General features: G+C 47.1%; 1 protein-coding gene across 1 annotated transcript in view; it reads right to left on the bottom strand.

Annotated features, from left to right (window-relative positions):
- Positions 1-19,451, bottom strand: part of LOC119375929 (low-density lipoprotein receptor-related protein 5-like) — a 31,224-nt gene extending 11,773 nt beyond the window's left edge. The window contains exon 1 of the mRNA XM_037645949.2: positions 19,292-19,451. Coding sequence (XP_037501877.1) covers positions 19,292-19,374 — 83 coding nt within the window. The 5' untranslated portion in view covers positions 19,375-19,451. The remainder of the gene's footprint in view (positions 1-19,291) is intronic.
- Between the last annotated feature and the right edge of the window lie 2,860 nt (positions 19,452-22,311).

Raw genomic sequence — 22,311 nt, forward strand, 5'->3', positions numbered from 1 at the left:
AAGTGGACAAAGTTTAAAAAATTTAAAAAATGGGGTTTTTTAATTGTCGTCAGAAGTTTCCATTGTTCGGTGCTTTCTTGAACTTAGCCCGATCATATCTCTTTACTGAAAAGTTATATAAATACAAGATTTGGTAGTTTCGTAGATAAGCATGCGAAGAACGTAATGCGGAATTTTCGTCGCTCTGCTACAAGGCTTTTTTGAGATAAAGACCTTCAAAGTAAAGAAAATTTTGCCAATTGGGCCATTTTTGAGGTTTTTTATAAAAACATCTACACTACACATAAAAACTAAAAATACCTGAGCAGAAGCAAAAACATGCATATATTTAGGTAAATAAATTTCAGCTACCTAACTTTAATATATTTTGTGCAATTCACAACGAAAGTTGGCCAAAACAGCAGAACGGATGAGCGCTCCACTCCACCTCTTCGTCGTTATTGATTTCCTGTGCTTCGAAAAAATTTTTGGCGGCAAAACAAATTGCGGATCTCTTCTTTCCACTCATCAGGCAATAAATATAAAATTTTGAAATAAATTTAAGAGGTCGACCAGCCATCGTTTGTTCGATCTTACGTGGAATCGTCCAGATAATGAATGGTCGTGCATGGGGTTTTAGAGGCTTCATTTTTGCCACCCAACTGCGTTCTTTCTTCCCTTTAACACACACACACAAAAATGCAACCTTCAAACAGCGTCAGTGAAGTAAATGACCGTTTGTGTTTTGGAGCGTGTAAAGCTTCCATTCTGAACACGGAAGACATGGTTCGGGCAACACTGTTCAAGAGCAGGTACCCACCTGCGACCCATGCAAAACTGCATATTAGATATCTGCATATGTACTTGCGACGGAATACCATCTGGTCACGTAACGCCATTGTTCATTAAGCACCTCACTGACCAATGTCAAAATAAAATTACGTCTAAGCAGAGGGTCCTTTAAGTTGTGTTGAATGCATGACGCACAGTTTGGGAGTATACTTAACATCGTGGTTTAGCGCTAAAGAAGACAGACACATGTGAGAGACAGGACAAGCGCCTGTCCTGTCTCTCACATGTGTCTGTCTTTTTTAGCGCTAAACCACGATGTTAAGTACTCACCAACTCGCCCAACAACAAGTTCTTATTGGGAGTATACGTAGTTCAACGTGCAGATGGTCGCTTGATCGTGTTACTTGTCTGCATTATTAGTTGAGATTAAGCCTCGTGTCCCCGCTTATCCAGTTTTCTTGCGTGATCCACAAGGTCACAGTGTGGCCTTGGCGATTCTGTGCTGCTTTAGACGCCTGCAGAAATGTCACATTTTTGCCAATGTATACCAATTGCATCAGCGCAAGAGAGAGGACCCTTTAAATTACACAAGTGACCCTTGAATGTTGCTTGCTGCACATGCGCAATCGGCACCCCACATTTTCTAGAAAACATGAGCTAGGGCTTCGCTCACACCTTGAATGTACACAGCACCAGCACACTTCTGTGTTTGATGTTGAAGTGTACCTGGTTCGACCATTTGTCTTCTGGTTATTCATGAGGAACTTGGTAGTCCTCCTAATAATATGTTCCCGGGCACCTATTCCTCATAAGGTCCTTTTCAATGCTCTGGAGCTTTCGGTACACATCGAAAGCGAGGCCTGTGGGGGCAAACTTTGCCATTGCGTCCAAGAAAGAGAGGGCAGCCGTCTTTCTCTTCTTGCACAGTGAACTTCATAAAGGCTTGACGCCATTTAGGCAATCAAAGAAGGTTGCACATTGTTCTTTATGACGCAAAGCAGTCTTCAATGCATCTCAAGAAGACGTTCAGCCTCGGCTGAAATGATTCGGACAGCTTCTTTTCAATTGCTTCATTGTTGGGCTCCCAGTCATGACAGAAATGGATGTTGCCCCCTGCGTACCAAAAACTTGCCTGTAGAATCTTGCCTGCCCTTGTATGAGAGGTATGCGTTGGACCTACTAGTTTTGCCTGTCCAATGTGTACTTCTCGTATAAAATTGCATTCTACAGGCAAGTTCTCGGTGCTGCAATGGGAGCATCCATTTCAGTCCTGACTGCGAATCTGACAGTGAAAGCAATTGAAAACAAGACCATTCAAAGAATTTTAGCTGAGGCCAAAGGTTCTTCTTTGAAAACTGCTTCATCACAGAGAAGACGGACGTGCTAACTTTCTGTGATGTTCTACAGCGACGCACTGCTGCTCCCGGCAAATAGGCTTGCCGCTGCTCCGGGGACTCGCAAGCACCGGCTTCCGGTCACTCAGCCATGCGGCCAGAGTGAAGGTATATTGGGTTACATTTTCCCCTTCACGAAGGACGCAGCGCACGGACTGCGCCTTCGCGAACAGGTGCCGTTTTGGAAATAAAGCAGTTCATACCCAGCAGCTGAGTGGTGTGGTTCTTCCCAAGGAACACCACACAAACCCCGCAACTTAACACTGGCGACGAGGTAGGAGATGTGAAGCGAGTGCAGCTTCAAGGTTACGTGCAATGGCTACAGGAGGAAGGTACGGCGCCATCAAGCGCTTCTCAGGAAAGTCCTGGGCGTCATGGATCCAGCGCATCAACTTCTACTTTGTGGCGAACGACATCAGCAACAAAGAGAAGAAATGGGCCCTCCTCCACACGCTATGCGGTGTGGGCACCTTCGAGACTGCGTGTGTGCTGGTCGCACCCCTGGGGAGGTCAGCTTCAGTGATCGATCTGATCACACTTCTCCAGTGGCATTTCGATCCAAGACCATCGGAGCTTTACGGCCGGTACGCGTTCCAGTGACGAGACCAAAACCCAAATCGATCAGCAGCTATGTTGCAGCCCTCAAGAGTTCGACAGTGGACTGCAACTTTGGTGTGCTAGAGGCTACACTTGCAACATCGACATCGTCAGGGTGAAGTCAACAGCCATTTCACAATGGAACCCAACAATGCTGCCACAAGACGTAATGCTGCATACAGATTCGTTTGCGGCATCCGCGACAAACATCTCCAACAGCACCCTTCCAACGCGCTTGGATATAGCCCTATCAGTGGAGAGTGCGTCAAGGCAGCAGCAACGAACTCCGGAGAGATCAACAAAGCTACTTCCGACAAGCAAGAAGAAAAAAAAAACACTTTCCCGACGCCGTTGCTATCGATGTGACGGCTGGCACGACCCTTTGACATGCAAATACAAAACAGCACAATGCCGTTTTTGCTCCAAAGTGGGCCATATCGGAGATGCCTGCATTGCATACAAGGAGAAAGAAAGGAAGCACGTGCAAACACCAAGCAACGAACGCACAGTGTCAACCCACTACCCGTGTATGATGAAACTGTAAGCAGCGATTCCAGTTACGAGCTGCATGCAGTAAATGGGCGCACACGCTGCCCCAAGTTCCTGGTAGATGTAGAAATTGAGCGAAAATCCCTGCAATTTGAAGTTGACACTGGTGCCGCACGCTCCCTGATAAGCGAGGAGACCTACGAGAAAGCGTGGCCAAGGAACGCCCCTCAACTTTCAAGGGAACCACTCGACTTGCACATCTGGTCGGGAGAAGGACTGCGTGTTCTGGGAACCACACATGTTCGGTGAAGTTGAAGTCAGACGATAGCGTGCTACCGTTGCTGCTGATGAAAGGAGCTGGATGCAACTTCTTGGGACGAGACTGGTCCATGGAATCAACCAGGTGGAACAGATGAGATCAAGGAAGCCCGCTCACGACACCCAGACAGAGAGGACATTGACGGCTACACAGGCCCCTTGATTCACCTAGAATTGGAAGAAGACGCTAGAGCCAAGTTTTGTAAGTCTCGTCCTGTGCCTCTTGCCCTGCAGGGGCCTATGGAAGATGAACTTGATCGCATGCAACATCAGGGCATCCTCTCACCTATAGACCAGAACACAGCGAATTCCATGCGCAGCGCCGTATTTGCATCGCGCGTCGCGCCATCTATCACACACGTGACAAAACAACATGCCCGGGCTGCCATGCCAGCAGACGCTACGCAGAGCAAACGAAAAACTCCTGAAACTCAGCCCATCGGAGAGCGTATTACGCGTCTATTCTATCCTGAACATTTTCGCTGTTTTTACTGGAACATCAAGAACACCTTGCTTATGCATGTCCATAAATACACAGTACGTGCTGAGCAGGCTGCGGAAGGAACCTCGTCAGGTGTATGCTGTTACATATGTCAAAAAACGTCCTCGCTGTAGTACGCGTGAATCGCAAGTACAGTGCAGCTCGCGAAAGAGTGAAACGATGTCTTGTTGCCCCATATTACAAGTTGTGCACCAAGTTTTGTGAAAACTCGTCATTTCAACATGCATCGCATAATGATTAGAGTACGCTTGACGGGTAGTTTTGCGGAACGTAATTTTTGTTTCACGAGCGCCCCTACAATAATCAGTCTTGCTCACAAAAGCGTACTATCAGGGAGTCTCACCTGTAGTTCATCGATCCCTTTTGGAAGCTATCTGTGCGATTTTAATCTTGTAACGATGATGCTTTACAAGCCAAACTGTGCTACTCTTGGTTAAGCCGATATTGAAATGGGTGGAATCCAGCTGTGGCTTATTAGTGTGTGCTGTGTAAGTATGCTAAAAATTTAGCTGCTTGAGCTAGCGCTACGAGTGCGACGTAAAGGACACTGGCGCGAGTACTATTTACTTACGTGTCAATATATGTATTGTGTGCAGCCGGATGCTTCGAGTCCAAATAAATTTGGGAACATCAAACACTGAAATGAAAGCACAAAATTCTGGCCAGCTGTTCAGGAGCACCGTACCATTTACTACCTTTTGAAGAAGAAATCTTGAAGACGTGGATGCCATCAAAAGCACCAAAGCTTACTACTACGGTGAAAGTGGCAAAGCATGCTGATTGCTTGTGCTTGAAAGCACTACCTTGCACAACATTTTCGTCAAAGGTATGAAGTGCACCCCCACACAAAGCTCGAGCCTGCCTTCAACCCAGCTGCGTGTCACGCAAATTAGGTTCGTAAAATGAAACAGGTGGGCATCACACTACAGAATACGCGCAGTTAGTGTACTTACTCGCACATTTTCGCTCGGTTCCTAGTTTATCTGCTTGAATCACAGTTATTCACTCGCGACGAAGCTGAAAACACCGCACCGGCACTCATGCCGTGGCGCATCGTGATCGTCGCAGACGGCGCTATGAAATATCCTCCTGTTGCGCTGCTTGTTTTGGCATCCAAAGACGACGCAGTAGTGCCCAGACGAGCTATAAGCTGAAGCGGCGTGAACGGGTACCTTTTCGCGCTTTAAAGCCTCAGAACTGCAGCTTGCCCTGTTTACTTGGCGCAAGCCACGCACGCCTTGGCAGCTCTGTCAGCTCGGTGTCTGGGTGCGAGAATATCCGCTCGGCTCACCAGCAGCCTGGGTGCGAGACAGGCGTGCTCTGGCGTATAACTGAGCGACACCGCTGGTCCTCGTTAGGAAAAATGATGGAACGTGTGTGTAGTGACTAAGGAGTTAATGCAGTGGCGAAGCAGGCCTCCTACCCTCTTGCAACTGGGTCTGCGAATTTGCACAGTGCAACCCTCTTCTCAACGTTGGATTTGTACCAAGCCTACCAACAGCTGCAAGTCGACGACGAAACAGCAGCGCTCTTCATAGTGAACACAGTATCCACCGCACCTGCCATCTTCTAGCGTATGATGGAGGTAACACTGGCCGAAATTCCCAGGGTGTCTACCTTGATGATACTATTCAGCGGGAAAGATGCTTGTGAGCACGCACATCTTCTAGACCAGGTTTTATCAAGGCTAAGCGAGAGAGGCCTACGCCTCAAGAAAGATAAGTGCCGCATTGGCATCATTTGAATTCCTGGAACACCGAATTGACACCAATGGTGTGCACGCCACCAAGATTGAGGCCATACTTCAGGCACCAAAACCAAGTGACAGAACATCCCTCCGAGCTTTTCTTGGGCTGACATCTTTTTACGACCTTTTTAAGGAACAAGGCAAATGTCGCAGCCAAGCTGTACAAACAGTTTGAGAAAAATACGCCCTGGAACTGGAAAGCAGAGCACGAAACCGCCTTCGAACTCAACACACGGTCCGTACTTGCACAGTACTGGCCCATTACAATGAAACAAAGCCCCTTCTTTAGTCCGTAGACGCGTCACCGTACAGTATCAGGGTGGTGATGGCTCAGGAAGACGCTCTTGGCCGAGAGGCACCCATAGCATTCGCTTCGCGAACACTGGAAAGCGCAGAAAAGAACTATTCCCAGCTTGACAAAGAAGGATTGGCGATAGTACATGGTGTCAGCCATTTTCCCAAGTACATCACTGGTCGACACGTAACCGTAATGACAAACCATCAACCACTGATTGGTGTCATGGGCGAAAAGAAATAAGTGCCGTCGGTACTATTCCCTAGAATGACTCGCTGGTGTCTTAAGCTGGCCACCTATGATAACAATTTGGTGTACAGACCAGGCCAAAGACACCAAAACGCAGATGCTCTCAGCAGACTTCCGCTGCCAGCACAGGTCGATGAGCCTTTGAACTAGCACCAAGCCAACTTGCTGAAATGACCCAACAAGACCCAGTGTTGTCTCGAGCGAAAGCAGCTGTCGGAAGCGGCGAACTGCGCAAGCTTGCCAATGAAGACTTTGCAGCATACAGGAAGCTCGGGGCCGAACTCTCTATTCAAGAGGGCTGCCTTATTCGGGGCTGCAGGGTGGTCATTCCTGCAAAAGCGAGAAAGTGCGTGTTGCGCCTGGCCCACGACAACCACAGAGGAATTGTCGCCATGAAAGCCTGCGCCAGAAGTTACTTTTGGTGGTTACAGCGATATTGAAGAAGTGGCAGGAAACTGTGTAATATGTCGCCAGCCCCAAAAGGCACCAGGCAAGGCACCTATGCCTCAGTAGGAGCACGTAACGACACCTTGGCACACCATTCATGCGGACTTTGCTGGCCCTGTGGAGGGGAGGATGTTGCTAGTAGTGGTCAATGCGTACACCAAGTGGCTGGAAGTGCGCTGCATGTGCAACATCCACACTACCACCATTAATCGAGGAAATGCGAAACCTTTTCGCAACATTCGGGCTCCCCAAAAAGCTGGTGACGGACAATCGCCCGTCTTTTGGTTCCTCAAAATTTGAGGAGTTTTTAAAGAACGGGCTACACATGTCACAAGCACCCCCTACCATCCCGCCCCTAATGGCCAGGCAGAGAGGATGGTGTCTGAAACCAAACCGGCGTTAGCCAAGAACCAAACAGGAACGTTTGCATGCAAGCTGGCGCAGTTCCCACTTAAGCAGCACAGCACCGTATCAATGGCAACCAGGGGGTACAACTCCCTGAGGGAAATTTCTGTGGGGCAGCCCGGACCAGGGAAATGCCACCGTAATGTTGGACAGCATAGAATAATCAAAGAGGTGAATGGGCTTCTCCAAGATAAGCTGACAAGGGATCTGACAAAGATATGAACTACCGAAGTTGCTGCTGGTGTTATCAACCATCTGCTGGTGTTATCAACCAAGAAGCGCTAAGCCAGTTCTAGATTATGCATCTGGGCACTCAAAGTTGGTAAAGAGGGGGATCTTGTATTATGTCAGCTTTGCAGAAATCGTGTGGGTATCTAATCAGTGAAAGTTTCAAGAGTCAGGTGGAAAAATTCCAAAAAGCAGGTTACCCGAAACAGTTAATTTTCTCATTGTGCACGGTCCTAGCCAGAGAAATAAAGGGCAAAAAACAAAGATTCAGTTCGGAGACAAATAAGCGAGGGAAAATGGCTGTCATTCCATACGTACACAAGTTGGCACACAACCTAAAGCACGTTGGAAATAGATACAGCGTAGACGTGAAGTTTTCGGCAAAAACCAAACTAGCAAGCTTGTCCACGCGTTAATAAGCCCTAGGTTCGAAAGCTTGCTCCGTAAAACACAGAAACATGTTCGTGAAGTGCGTAAAGGGAGTGGTATATATGACACCTTTTTCTTGTGAAAAAGTCTACATAGGCCAGTCGGGAAGATGCGTGAACGACCGCCTTAGAGAACACCACGCATCTGTTAAGGCATCAGGCAACTCTGATCACTGTAGAAACTGCGGATGTTACCCCGTGTTTAAGAAACAGAAATAATATTTCGGCACAAGGATCAGCTAACACGTGAGATAGTGGAATCTTACCACATCCGAAAGAGGGGACATGATTGTGTTAGCCAAGCTACGATTGTTCTGCACGATAAAGAATACGCGTATCTCGACACTTAGTATTTGCAAATATATTAAATGACAAATAACAGCGACTATTATGTAATCCCGATACGAGTGGTTTCTGTTGCACCCTGTTCTGTTGCACATGCGCGAAGAGCCATGTAACCGCTTTAAATACCTTTTTTTCTGACCAATAAAACTTCAGTTGTGAGAGCAAGCACTGTCCTTGTCAGCCTCTTCTGTCCGTCTGTTTTTTGGTGCGCTTCAACAAAATTTTTAATTATGAACGTAATCCAACTGGCCCAACTTACCATCTTGCTACCGAAGTTGCTCGCTCAAGTATTTCAGTTTGTTACGCCTGACAACAAGAACATCTACTAAAGTTGCTCTCCCACAATGGATTGGCACCGGCCCTGTACGGGCTTCCAAAAATTAAAAAGCCCGTCGTTCCAGTACAACGAATTGTGGACTACACATGCTCGCCGCTGTGCGAACTGTCGCGTTACCCGCACCGTGTCCTGCGGCCCCTAGCGGGGCTCACTCCGACTTCCATCAAAGACTCCACTCGTTTCATTGAGCAATTGGGAGGTGTTCGCCTTGAAGATGAGGTCATGGTTTCGTATGACATGAAGTCAACGCTTACTTGTGTGCCCGTTGACTATGCTGTCAACTGCTACAAGCAACTTCTCGATGCTGACTCTTTACCCCAATGGATGCCATTTGAAGTCCAGGACAATTGCAGTCTTCTAAAATTTTGCCTTGACAACACGTACTTCAAGTGAAAAAGGTGTTAGCCACAGCAATAGGTGCCCGTCGTTTGCACCAACACTGCACAAGAGGATTTAGAATGTGCTGCTGTCCTCATTTGCAACACCCCCAAAGCTTTTTCTGAGACACATAGATGGTTGCTTCTGTATCATTCGTCACCAACACACAGCACAGTTTCTCGAGCGCCTGAACTCTTTCAGGCAGGCATACAGTTCACAGTTGAAGAGGAAAACAATCGACGAATTCTCTTTCTCAACGTCTTGTGGAGAGAATCTCTAGCGGCTTAAAAACAAGTGCGCATAGAAAGCCAACGCACATGGGAAAGTACCTCAGCTTCGACTCGGCACATCCCAGTGGACAAAAATGATCCGTTGCAGCGGCACGCTATTCTCAGGCATTCCGTGTCTGCTCCAGCCCTACAAAATGTAGACAAGCACAGCAGATTGCAAGAAGGGACCTGCTAATGAATGGCTGCCCTAACTAACTGCTCCAGACTTGGGAGCGCAATGCAGCCAAGTTCCGCTGTGAAATAGCGAAAGTAAAAGAGAGAGAGATGCACACAGCGATTCCTTACACAGTGGGAACAACTGAGGCTCTCGCACGAATTTTCAAAGGCTTTGGTGCCCAAATATCCTACGTGCCTACTCGAAAACTTGGTCAACAGCTAGTTCGTGCAAAAGACCCTTTGGAGTGCATGGACTTCCCGGGAGTTATCTACAAGATACCGAGCATGGGTAGTGACATGCCATATCTCGGTGAGAGCGGGAATTTCAACAGTGTAACAGCATAAAAAAAAAAAAAAAGATGTCACCAAGGTTCACACAATCGCGAACGCCTTGACAGAACATCACAATCAAACTGGACATTACACTGACTCGGACACAGCAGCTATCATCACAACGGAAAAACATTTATCTGCCCGTCTGCTTTTAAAATCTATTTACATTCAACCGACTAACCACAGGACAAAAGGCAATCTGCCAGAGATATACACCTGCACGCTGCGCCACCTGACTCATGAATCAAGGAACCCGTGTGGGGCCCGAAACGTCAATGCTTCGTTCATTTTTTCATTTTTACCTCGACGAGCGTGTGGAGGGGCGGAAGCAGGCTTTAGTCTTATGGAGCAAGTCAAGGACCAGCCATAATGCTGTTTGGGAGCAGCTTTGGAGCAGTAACAGGTGAGTTTTGGATCATCAGAAGGTGTGCCTTGGAGCAAAGCAAGTTAGTATTGGAGCAGATTTCCTGGGTCAAACAATACCAAAAATTTCCAATGGTTTCTATAAACATTCAATTGAAAGCAATTAAAGTGGACGAAAAATCACCCTTTCCATCGGGGGATCCATCGTGGGTTCAGATTCTGCCGACGGAAAGGGTGATCTTTTGTCCACTTTAATTTCTTTCAGTTCAAGTGAGAATCATTACAATAAAGTTAAGAAACTACAAATAATTTCTCGTATGCTTTCTGTCTTGGCTTAACTTAACTTATTTCTCTTGGCTTAACTGTCTGCTGGTTTCATTAGTTGTGTACAATACAGAAAAAGGAGCCCAACGAACAATCCCCCTACTTTTGTACTTTCAAAGCGAGGGCTTCGTCTTGACAGACTTGATGCCTTAGGTAGCATGCGAGGGTTTACTGATCAGCCACCACCTTGTGCGAAGAGCACGTGCCTCGTGACGCTTTCTGGCAAAAAAGAGTGTTCCACACACGCCACCTGGGCTACAGGTGGCGCTAACACTCCCAGGTATTAAGCACACATAAATACCCTACAAAAAAGTGGACGGGGGCTTACCCTCCGTTGCAGTTCAAATGGTAGAGAATTGGATGTTTAATTCGAAGGTTGCGGGTTCGGATCCCACTGACAGAAAGGGTAATTTTTCATTCTCTTTATTTTTCTACTAATTTAAGTGAGAATCATTACAATACAGTTAAGAAACCACAAATACTGTCCCCTATGCCTTCCTTGGCTTAATGGTGTTTTAGTTTCATTAGTAACATATAGATGTTGCTATCATAAAACATCACAGCTGACAAGAGCAATAACAGTGATGCTTTAGATAGCTACATTTGACTAGAGATACTCAATAATACTCTATAAAAATGAATTAAAACAGCTAATGCTCCCGCCATAAAAGCGCCACAGCTGACGAGAACCAAGAGGAAAATAGAGATAAGCAATCAACTCTGTAGCTAGCCCGACTACGCTTCAGAGATATTTTAAGATTTTTTTCATATGTTCACATTGACAAAAGACATGCACAAATGAGAAGACTATAGAACTAAAATGTCCACTTTTATTGTGATAACAATTACATTGACACTCTCGGTGTGTTTTTGGCATCGTCATTTTCCAGATCAAGTCCAAATTGATAACGTCGCCCCCGCATCCTATGTTCTACGTGTGACTAAATGCACGCAAGTGCTGTGGTCAAACACGAATGAAGCAGCGATGAATTGAACCAGCCATCTCTGTTTAACGAAGGATGCATGTAATAGCATCGCCCCGTGTGCGAGGCCTGCTGTCGATGGCTCCGCAAGCAGAGAGGAAACGCCCGCCTGTCTTTCGTCGGGTGAAGGAGCATGAAGGGGGCCGGGAAGGGGGCTGCGTTGCTCGAGTAGCAAGTACGAACTTTGATCATAAGAGCCCTGACGCACATGCTATCTCGGCTGACATCAGGAAACTACCAGCTTACTTTACGTTGAAACGACAGGCAACGCGAAAACCACTTCGCTCCCTGCAGCGGCCATATTCCCTTTCACCAGTGTTCTGTAGAGTTACGCGAGATCAGATCCAAAAGAGTTAGCTGCTAGCCTTACTTCGTATAACTAGGGATGGGCGAATGTCCGGTGAAGAAGCATGAAGGGGGCCGGGAAGGGGGCTGCGTTGCTCGAGCAGCAAGTACAAACTTTGATCATAAGAGCCCTGACGCGTGTGCTATCTCGGCCGACATCAGGAAACTACCAGCTTACTTCACGTTGAAATGACAGGCAACGCGAAAACCACTTCGCTCCCTGCAGCGGCCCTGTTCCCTTTCACCAGTGTTCTGTAGAGTTACACGAGATCAGATCCAAAAGAGTTAGCTGCTAGCCTTATTTCGTATAACTAGGGATGAACGAATATTCGGCCGTTTCGAATATTCCAACGAATATTAAAGTATTCGAATTCGCTATGATACAAATTTAGATTATTCAAAATTTCAGAGTATTCGAAATGAACAAATATAGTGTATGTCTGACCACACATAGCTCCCCGTAAAGGTGGTTTCACTGCAGCGTCTGGTTGCTGTGCCGTGAAACCACCCATCCAGGGGATATCTGCACTGCCGCGAACCCACACTTCAAGGTTAAAGGTACATATTTTTTTTTTGTTTAAAAGCGTGTTCATGGGCTTATATGCGCTAAGTCTGGTAATTTTTAAATTGTAACGTATTGTACCACTTATAACTTGCACCCTACTGCTATTCAAATTGTATATTTCAAGGTTTCTTCCACTTCATTTCAAACCAAAATGTGACATTCACTCATATGTAGTTCAAATTCTTAAAAAATATTGTGTAAGGGTCATGACGAAAATGCTCATTTTTCTTATAATATGTCGTGAGTGCTATTCGAACTATCGATTCGAAACTATTCGACCAAATCACTATTCGCTTCGGATTTGCTTCAAACCTCAAATTTACTACAGTGAAATTTCAGTATAACGAACTTCAGGGGACCGTGGAAAATATTCGTTATTCTGAAAGGTCGTTATAGTGAAAGCCCAAAAATTTACCATAACAATAGAATTTCAGTAACGCAAACGTCCTACCTTTGCAACGGTACATCCTTGAACTCGTTTCTCACAACAATGCACACGTGAACGTCAAACAAGGCACGTTTATTTGAAATAGTCCGTGATCGTTTTTTGACGGGTGCAGCACAAACTCTGCGTCGCGAACAATTCTAGACTGTCCACATTTTTATGCGCCGCTTCAGTCGCTGTTTCGCTTTTTTTTATAAATATGCGGAGTTTCCTCAAGTAGTCCAACGCATTTGTGGCCGACACGGACTCGTCGCGATCTTCGGGTGCTACCGTGACATCGTTGTCCATGTCATCGCTGCAATCCTTTAAGGCCCAACTGCATGCACGTGAGTTTTGAGCAACGGCCGACAGGATTTGCTGTCGCGGAGGGCCATCCATTGCCGTCGCTTGTCGCGTCGCAGGTTTCTGTTTCTGGAAAGCCAGAAAACATCGCTTGTCGCCCGGACGTGAGCATAACGATATCCGGCAACATGGCAGCATCTCTGACCCTCGCTTCGGTTGCAATCTGCTCGTGATGCTTCCAATCGGTGCATACTTCAAGGAATGCAAGTTATAGACTACCTTCTTTACAGCCCCATCTCACGCGGAGAGCGAGGAAGCGGCTGTATTTTGTCGTTAATTTTGATGATGGTTCGTTTTGATCACGGTGATTTTGATGTTTCGGTGGTAGCTTGCTGCAATCTCAACATCGTCGTCGTGTGAGGTAGCCCTTCTCCCTGCGAAGCAACGATGTGAGGCGCTGCGGCTTTTCTTAAACGTTCTACGACAGCAAGAGGAAACGTTGTCGAGATGCGCCTCCTGGACTAACCCCAACATAACGCAGTTTGCAAAGTGCGACGTAGCGTAGGCAGCGTACGCTTCCGGGCACCCCATGGGATCACAGCAGATACTACTGTCGCGGTTAAACATAAGATTGCGAAAAAAAGAAAGTCACGAACTCTTTTATGGCATCCTTATCTCAAACAAGACAATAATAAATTTGGCATGTTGTCATTCATCTACTCTGTCATTCTTTTTCGTAATTTGCCTGTGTGCACGCAATAGTTTTCAATTGAGCAACCGTGACACTTTGTCGCGAACATGTGGGTGCTCCCGTCGCGACGGGAGCCCGTTTGTCGCAGTCGCCTTCGCTCGAAAGTCGCTTGCAATGCATGCGGTTGGGCCTTTACAAGACGTGATGCGTTGTCGCCTTCGCAACGGAGGGAAAAAAAAAAGTTCTCCGCCCGCGTCTTTCTCCTACCGCGCCATCTCAAGTTTTTGCGGGAGGGCGTCCGCTCTTCGTGCTGCGTCGTCTGCTACCTTACAGCTCCGACTGCCATGACCGATACACTGAAATCTAAGAATCCTCGCATTTCGGGATATAAGTTCGTAGTACTGAGGTGTTGTTAAGATTACACGGGAATTAAATAACGATCTTAATTCTGAAATGTTCGTTATACTGAAGTTCGTAGTAGTGAAATACAGTGGAACCTCGTTAATGCGTACCTGCCGGGAACGCCGCATAACTACGCACTAAACGGTAGTACGCATTAACCACCAAGTAAAAATTTGCATCTCCTCGCGTACGCCATCGTCGCCAGAAAAGAAATAAATACAGTGCCACAGCAAATATTGCCTAAAGTACCCACTGCAAAGCCTTTTCTTTGTTTTTGCCAAAGTGGAGAAAAGATTCTGGCACTCTCGCACGACCGTCCGGCAGTGTCGATGGACCCTTTTCGAAAAAGGGCGCCCCTAGCGCCGCGCACGCAAACTACAGTCTGCCGCCATTGTGAGGGCACCGCAGCAGACGACGCAGGCTTCGGCAACGTGCCAGTGCGTGACATTTCAGCACCGGCGAATTGTGAACTGTCATCAACGTTTTTCGTAGAGACGGCATGCGGCAATGGTGCAGACGTGCTGCGTTCCCATGTGCCACCATCGAGGATATCGCGACGAGAACAGCGATAAGGTTCGCGATAAAACGTGAACAACAAATGCACGTGCTCTCTCTCCGTACGCGATGTCAAACGGACGTGCGGAAGGGCCCCATTTTGTAAACGTGCTCCAGAAACGGACGTGCTTATTTCACAGAGCCATGTGTAGCCTTGCTTTTATGAATGAATAGTCTTCTCCCGAGTGCCTGAATGCGGTGAACTGCGATAGATTGTTTGTGCAGAAATACTGCGAGGGTTCGTAAGGCCAGCCAGAAATATAAAAATGAAGTTGTGTAGTTCATTAGTAGCGACAGTACTCGCATATCGTAAGCCACGTGTCAACATTTTTTAGTACATACAAACAGGGGCGCAGGCAGAAATTTTTGGGGGGGGGCGAGGGGGCACCACCTTGATCCGAAGAGGGGGCCCCGGGCAGGCAGATGTGGTCGAGTGTCATTTTGTGCTCTGTGTGCCATGGCAAAAAAAAAAATTCGGGGGGGGGGGGGGTACGGGCCCGGTGTGCCCCCCCCCCCCCTTTGGCTACGCCACTGCATACAAATATACCCAACGCGTGGCGTCCGCAAAATAGTTGCGTGTGGTGTGGCTTGCGACAGACAGGATTTTCACCGGTTGCGGTCACCTATAGTTCCGCGACAGTGACGTCCTTCCTTTCCTTCGGTGAGAAGTTTGTAGCTTCGGCGAGCCTTTTTTTTCCCGGTCCGGGCGCACACACGAGTTCGCTGTGGTCACGGTCCCGCCACCGCGGCAGTCGAGCCAAACTACAGTGGCTAGCCAAACTGCTCGTCCAACCCGTTGAAGGGTACACAATGTTGCTCATTGTGCAGCGGAAGCACCTCAGAAAGACCAACGGAGAGTACTAAGAGCTCGTTCAAGCACGCAAACGGTGAGATTTCAGCGGATGACACGGAGAACTAACCGCCAACACAAACATCACAGCACTCGCGCATTGATGGCTTGCTTTCCATGCCCTCACGATGGCGCTGGCTGTCCCACGCTCCTTTGCGAAGCGAAACTGACGAAAAGCCCACCGTCAGGTGGCGTATTTATGAAAAGGGTCTATAGCGCGCGGTGGCGACCCCAAGGAGCATTTCGGAACTATTACAGGGTCCGGTATACGCAGTGACCGACATCGCGACGGAACGGACAGTGTCGGCTATATGTGTGAGCATCTGTACCGCGATCTGCTACTAAACGAAAACTGACATAGTTTCGGTGAAACACGGTACGGCTGCGTGGAACCGATCGTCTCCTGGCTAGTTACGTGCAGCGCGTGGCCTTCTCGGCTCACGCCGTCACTGCCGCGCCGCTTGCTGCACTGGACGCGCGCATTTGTCGTGGGAGTGTTCTTCGTACGCACTTCGCTCCAGGCTGTGCACGCGGCGAGTAGCTTGTTCAGTTAACGCGGCGATGACGAACTTCCTGCAAGCGATGCGCACTCTGCAACGCTCTAGCGGTGCTGGCAGCGGACGGAAGCGTCTTTGGGTGGTCGCCCAATAAAAGCGTGCAGTATGCTGAAGTAAGACCAAAAGTCGAGCTAGTTGGTACAAATTCATCTTGAGAAGCTTTTAGCGCAAAAAAAGACAGGGACACAGAGGGAGGGAACAACACCAGCTAGCGCTGGTGTTGTTCCCCCCTCTGTGTCCTGTCTTTTTTTGCGCTAAAAGCTTCTCAAGATGAACGTGCAGTATGGTTACAACAGCGCTACGCTTGCTGTACGGCACACGTGCGTTTAGCGTGATAGCGTCAATGCAAAGAGGTTTCTCGTCGCCCGCGACCAGCAACGCTCAACTCCGCAACAGCGAGCTGCTTTCGTTTCTACAAATCGGCGCGTGCTTGAACACGGCCCTGCACAACGAGGCGGCAGCGATCGGCGGCCCAGCGTGTTCAGGTTGTCACCTATTAAAAGCGTGCAGTAGGCTTAAAGCAGTGCTGCGCCGCACGCGTGCCCGAGCAGATACCTGAAGATACTTATTGTGATAAGGTTGTCGGCGATAAGTCATGCTGCCGCGTTCGTCGGTGGCCGCCGCCTCACCTTCGTTCTTTCCCAGTTCTTACTTGCAAAAGCGTCGTCGCAATCGCGCGAAAGTCGGAATCAGCGATCGACCGGTCTACGCACTTCTCGAAGACGGAAAATCTTTGGCGGCACATTGGGGGGTCGGGAAGTTCAGCGGCGCAGTAAAATTTTATGGCACAAAAAGTTATCGCGGTACGCAGGGTACGCACTAACCGGTAGGCGTAGGACGAAGCACTACGGCTTAAGCGGTCAGCGAATGCATTAGGCTCTATGAGACTCGGTCGGGGATTCATCGCAACTACGTTTTAACCGTTAGTACGCTTAAAGCGGGTACGTATTAACGAGGTTTGACTGTATATTTACATTGAAACTATAAGCAGTCGGCACGGGATTTCTTAAAAGTCTGTTAATTTGAAATGTTCGTTAATGTGGTGTTCGTTGCAACAAGGTTTGACTGTATTCGCCCATCCCTACGTATAACATTACAATTTCTTGCTAGCATTCAGTGCTTCACTCATGCGGCGAAACTGATTTTTTTTCGCGCCATCATCAACGTTAAGGAGAGTGCACCAGGTGATCATGATAGGAGCTCACATGGGCTAGGTGGTGTTTCATGGGCGAGCCACGTCGCGGAATACAATGGAAGCGACATTTTGCTTCTTGGAGCACATTCTGGAGCAGAAAAAATGGTGCTTTGGAGCAGCCTTAAGTGTCTTTGGAGCAGATGTCAAAATATTTTTAACAATACCTGGAGTATACAGCATGCATCTCATAAATATTAATATTCATTATCAAACATATTGCAGGTGCAATAATCACTGAAAATCGCAAGCAACAAATAATTAAGCAGATGGATGGTCATTGAACATGTCATAATTTTTGCTAGCAGGTCTCCTTTCACGTTTTAAGTATAAGATGAGCTACATATTTAAAATACCAGTACCTGTGGCCGAAATCATATAGAAGCGATAGAGCTGAGCATCAAATTGTAATAGTAGCCACAATCACATGTAACTATCGCCAAGGCAGCGTTTTAATCGATATGGGATCAAAGCAATATGTTATTTCCATATTCAATATAGCCAGCATCGAAAGTTAAAAAAAAACAAAAACGTCTAAACGAGCTATACACTAAAATGTCAGTTCTTGTGGCATAAATGGGGTCTAAGCTGATAAAATGGTAAGTTGTCACAGCAGAAACTAGTAATCAGTATGATATCAAACTAATCTCACGCAAATTTTGCCAAATAGTCTGCTTGTCAGGTACAAATATAGAGCTAACTCAGACATACGAGGGGTGATCAAAAGCTTTGCAACTCGCATATCAGGAAAACTGCCAGACTCTCACACTAATGCACTTCTCCCATTTTTGCGAGTACTTGTAGCATTGCCAATATGCTAGTATGCAGGTAGTAAGCAAGCTGCATACTAGCATACTAGGATGAGAGTACATACAGCTTGTTTTTGGTTTCGTTCAGGCTCGCTGGATGGTCACATGGTTTAAGTTCATTGTTTTTAGTTTCCCAACGCCATTTTGGAGCAGGTTCAGAGCAGTTACTAACAAACATTACACTCTGGAGCGGGATGAAGTAGCATTTCTCTTTTGGAGCAGTATGGAGCAATCGGAGCAGCACTTCCACCACTGACAATGACACATGAAGGCACCAAAGACCACTTGGGAGCAATTAAGGCGCAATAATGCGTTTTGGAGTAGGATGGCGCAGCAGAAGCCGCTTGGTGCAGCGTGGCGCACATGGTGCAGCCCTTTCACACCTGCGCATGTTTCTCGTACCAAAGACCAGGACTGGACGACGTGCTCAAAGCCATTCTGCAGCGTTTCCGCAACAGTGCTGTTAATCGACAAATGCAAATTTTGGCAGGCGTCTGTTTTACTAGGCTAAGATGCAAGGGCTTTTCAGTTTCATTCACTCTATTATATCCCCTCTCGTTATAACAAAGTTTCAGTGTGGAGTCACTTTTTACCTGGTATTATTTAGAAATCGTGCATTGCACTTTAGATTGATTTTGATTTTATTGATTCATCACAATACATGTGATCGGAGGCGAAGATGTAAAACGGCCATCACATCCACACTTGAGCAGTCTGTGAGTAGCGAGAGAGCCATGCAGCAGTGGCGCTGAACACTCGTCCTTATGTGGTGCGTTTTGCGGAGACACTGTGGCCATGCTGAGAGCATTCAACTCAAGCTCATGAGCGTGACAATGAATTGGAAGGTTTTTAAGTGCCACTTATTGACGATCGATGATGACATTGGCCTTATCAACGAAGTACTACAATGGACAAGTAAGCATGGTCACGTGAAGCCGGCTAAACACTTAAGCGTAGTTGACGCAAACGGTAGGTGGCCTACAACGTCACCTGGTGACGTTGTAGGCGATAATGATGTACCGCACAAGCGTTGTGAGGTTTCTTGGGTAAATGCTTCCTTTCAATAAAGACAGAGTTGTTAATTCCAGCGTTGTGTGTGTTTGCTTCTTCCTCATGTCCCGTGAATTTGCTGGCTCTTCTTCGAGTAACATGAACCAACTGGCCCAGATTTCGACACTTCAGCTAAGTGGATGGGCAGAGCAGGTGAAATGGGACCGACCTTTGCTCCCCATTGAGCTGCACATGTTCAACTCGTCGCAACTCAAGGTCCGACCAGTAGAGGCGCTCCTCGGGGCAGTCCATTGCAAGGGCCCCTGGCTGCCGAAGCTCCTTAGACACGAGTGTCTGACGTGCTGAGCCGTCCACAAAGGAGCGCTCGATCAAGGGGGATTCACTAGGTTGCTCCACACGAGTACCCTGCACAGGGAAATAAAAACATTCCTTTTCCTAAAATTTATCTCTTTGCATTTTAAAACCACAAACTGGGCTATTTGTGACGTTACAATGATAATAACGTACGGAGCAGCATGGCTCTGTATTGGCAATAAATCCCACAGCACTGGGGTATTAGTCTTAGATGTCAAATCGCTCCAGCTTTCCAACTCTAGGCATTTTGGTTCCTCTGTCAATTTAAGAACGACAAGGGAACCAAAAGCTAAAAAAATTCATGGACTCTGATTTGTATAATGAACCATAAAAATAGGAAGAAACCTATACTTAAAAAACAAAGAATGAAATAGATTTCATAATGTGCATGGATCCCAGCATAATACACGACGTAGAATTAGTAAGCAAGATAAAAAGCAGTGGCTTGGTGAAAGTCAAGATCACACTCGATGTACATAATGCAATAACAAAACTCGTCATTTAGAAAACAATAACTTAGATGTAACCAAGGTAAAAAAAAACACGGGAACTTAGGATTGCACTTGAGAACAAGTACAATGCCATAGAACAAGAAGCAAATGAAGACATATATACTGTAACTAGAATAATGTCTGAGCAGCACCTGAAAACAGAGGCAAGGCACCAAGAAAAGAAGTAGGCAAGCTCTCTCAAACCACGAAAGACTAGAAATGACAACAAATGAAAGTAACTATTTCAAGAGATGAGACAGAATTCACTCAGCTGTCAAAACTGACAACCAAAGTAAACACAAGGTCCTTTAAAGTTGAAGCGGTAGAGGCAGCAGAAAGGAAGCTAAAAGAAAGCTCGACATGGGAAGGACGGATGCATGCAGTAAAAGATAAGCAGGCCAATATTCAAGCGAGAGCCTGTATCGACCAACCTGTGTAGCTGGCGATGGTGTTCCAAAAAAACCCTCCTCACCCACAGCTGGCATGCCCCAAAGAAATAATATATAACAAAATAAATTTTCTTTCTAGGGCTGGAGCTTGAATGCGGGTCCCCCCGGTCCAAAAGCGTGTGCTTGAACGAGCCCATGCTTGCCCAATGTGAACTGAACTGAAGCATACGAATGCATTCTACTGAGAAGCAGTACAGCTGAGAACAACTGAGAAGCAGTACAGCTGCTACGGGTGCTTCATTGAAATATTTCGTGTTGCTGGACTAAAGCGATCTGCTCGACGCGTAAGGTTGACATCAGGAATTGCACCTTTCGGGAAAATCCAAACTTGAAGAAAATTTAATTCCTAACCCGCGTTTCCACGATTGTGTAATGGTCCTTTCGAGAGGCTGCCCTACAGGCTGACGAATGCTGGAAAGAACATCAAAGACACCATGTCCATTCAGCATGAAAAAAAAAAAAAAACCGTTCCAGGGACGGCCGCTACCTATAAAGAAAGGAAGAGGAGGCAAATAAATAAATTAACAGCATGCCAGGCACGCCAAGCTTACCGTTTCCCGGATTGGGGAAGGACTCCTGACCTTTTTTATTACCAATTTTAATGACAAATTCAAGTGGGTAGAGGACTTTACTTTGAGCTGTACAGTTCTAACACAAACCATACTAAAATCAAAACAGGACGATGTTGGGAAGTGAGCGCTGTGCTTGTGTCTTCTTTTTCTGTCCCTGGCATGTTGTGCTGCTTCCTGTAAAAAACAACTTCCACACAGTAGACGTAAACAAAAAACTGATTCGTGCACCCCAATTGTCTCCAATTTTTGTATGTCAATCCCGAGCATCACCTGGTGGATGTGAACACCCGAAGGCAGTACAAGAAGCGCAGACTATCTGGAGTTGCTCCATGCGCTAGCCTTGTTCAAAGTAACACGAGTGGGGATGCCATTTTAAATGCTGCACTTGTAAAGGCGTTTTGGCACAATTCGCAATGGCGACAGTCAAGGGGAAGCACGGACACAAGCGGCGTTCTTTCAGAAGGAGCCGAGGAGGACGACCCACTGGAAGGCGCTGGAGAGGACGACCCATTACAGAATTCCAAGGCTTCGCTACAATTACCCTGGGTACAAAAAGAGAGCCACCGGTGACCTAATACAGCTTGTCACTATGAGCGGGTCATGGGGACTTGAGGCGCTCCACGTTGACAATGTCGCGCCCTTTGATGCCGCACGTCCGAAGATGGTTCAATGGGTCAATCAGGCAGTTCACCGGGGATGTGCATTCAACGAACGGTAGGGTCGAAGAAAACTGCTAGTCGGCCTAGTTGGACGAATTCATTGTGGTACTTGCACCAAAACAAACGGGGACGCTTTGCGCTTGTCCGTGTGTACACCTTTCTTCGTCCCATTTGCTTTCGCGCAAGTACCACAATGAATGGTAGGGTCCTTCATATTGTGCCGCAGTTTTGAAGAGATGCCATTTGCACTGGTAGGAACCGAGAGCCATATGAGCACTCCAGGGAGAAACGTGGGCGCAAATGTGGTGTGTCACCACAAATGCTCTTCTGCCACCTTGGTCGCGCGTAGTAAAGGTCTTGGGAAGCTCGCAACTCTTACACAAGTCGGGCTGTGGCAGAAATAGGTGCACACTACGATGGATCCGGCTTGTATGGTAATATTGTGTCGGTTGTGTGTGGAATAAGAAGAATGGTGAAAAAACCAGTAGTGCTCTGAGGGGCGGTATGTAAGCGTAGGTGACAAAGGGCAGAATGACATCCAAATTTGTACAATTGGCAGCGACATACATTGAGAGATTGTCGCCGAGCGGACACTTAAAGTGTTTGATGAGGCCATTCGTCTGGGGGCGGTAAGCAATAGTTTCGGTGAAAAGCGTGGCACTCTTTGAGAATGTCTTCAATGACTTCGACAAGAAGAACGCAG

The sequence above is a fragment of the Rhipicephalus sanguineus genome, unplaced genomic scaffold (genome assembly GCF_013339695.2).
Source record: "Rhipicephalus sanguineus isolate Rsan-2018 unplaced genomic scaffold, BIME_Rsan_1.4 Seq1027, whole genome shotgun sequence".
Lineage (NCBI taxonomy): Eukaryota > Metazoa > Arthropoda > Arachnida > Ixodida > Ixodidae > Rhipicephalus > Rhipicephalus sanguineus.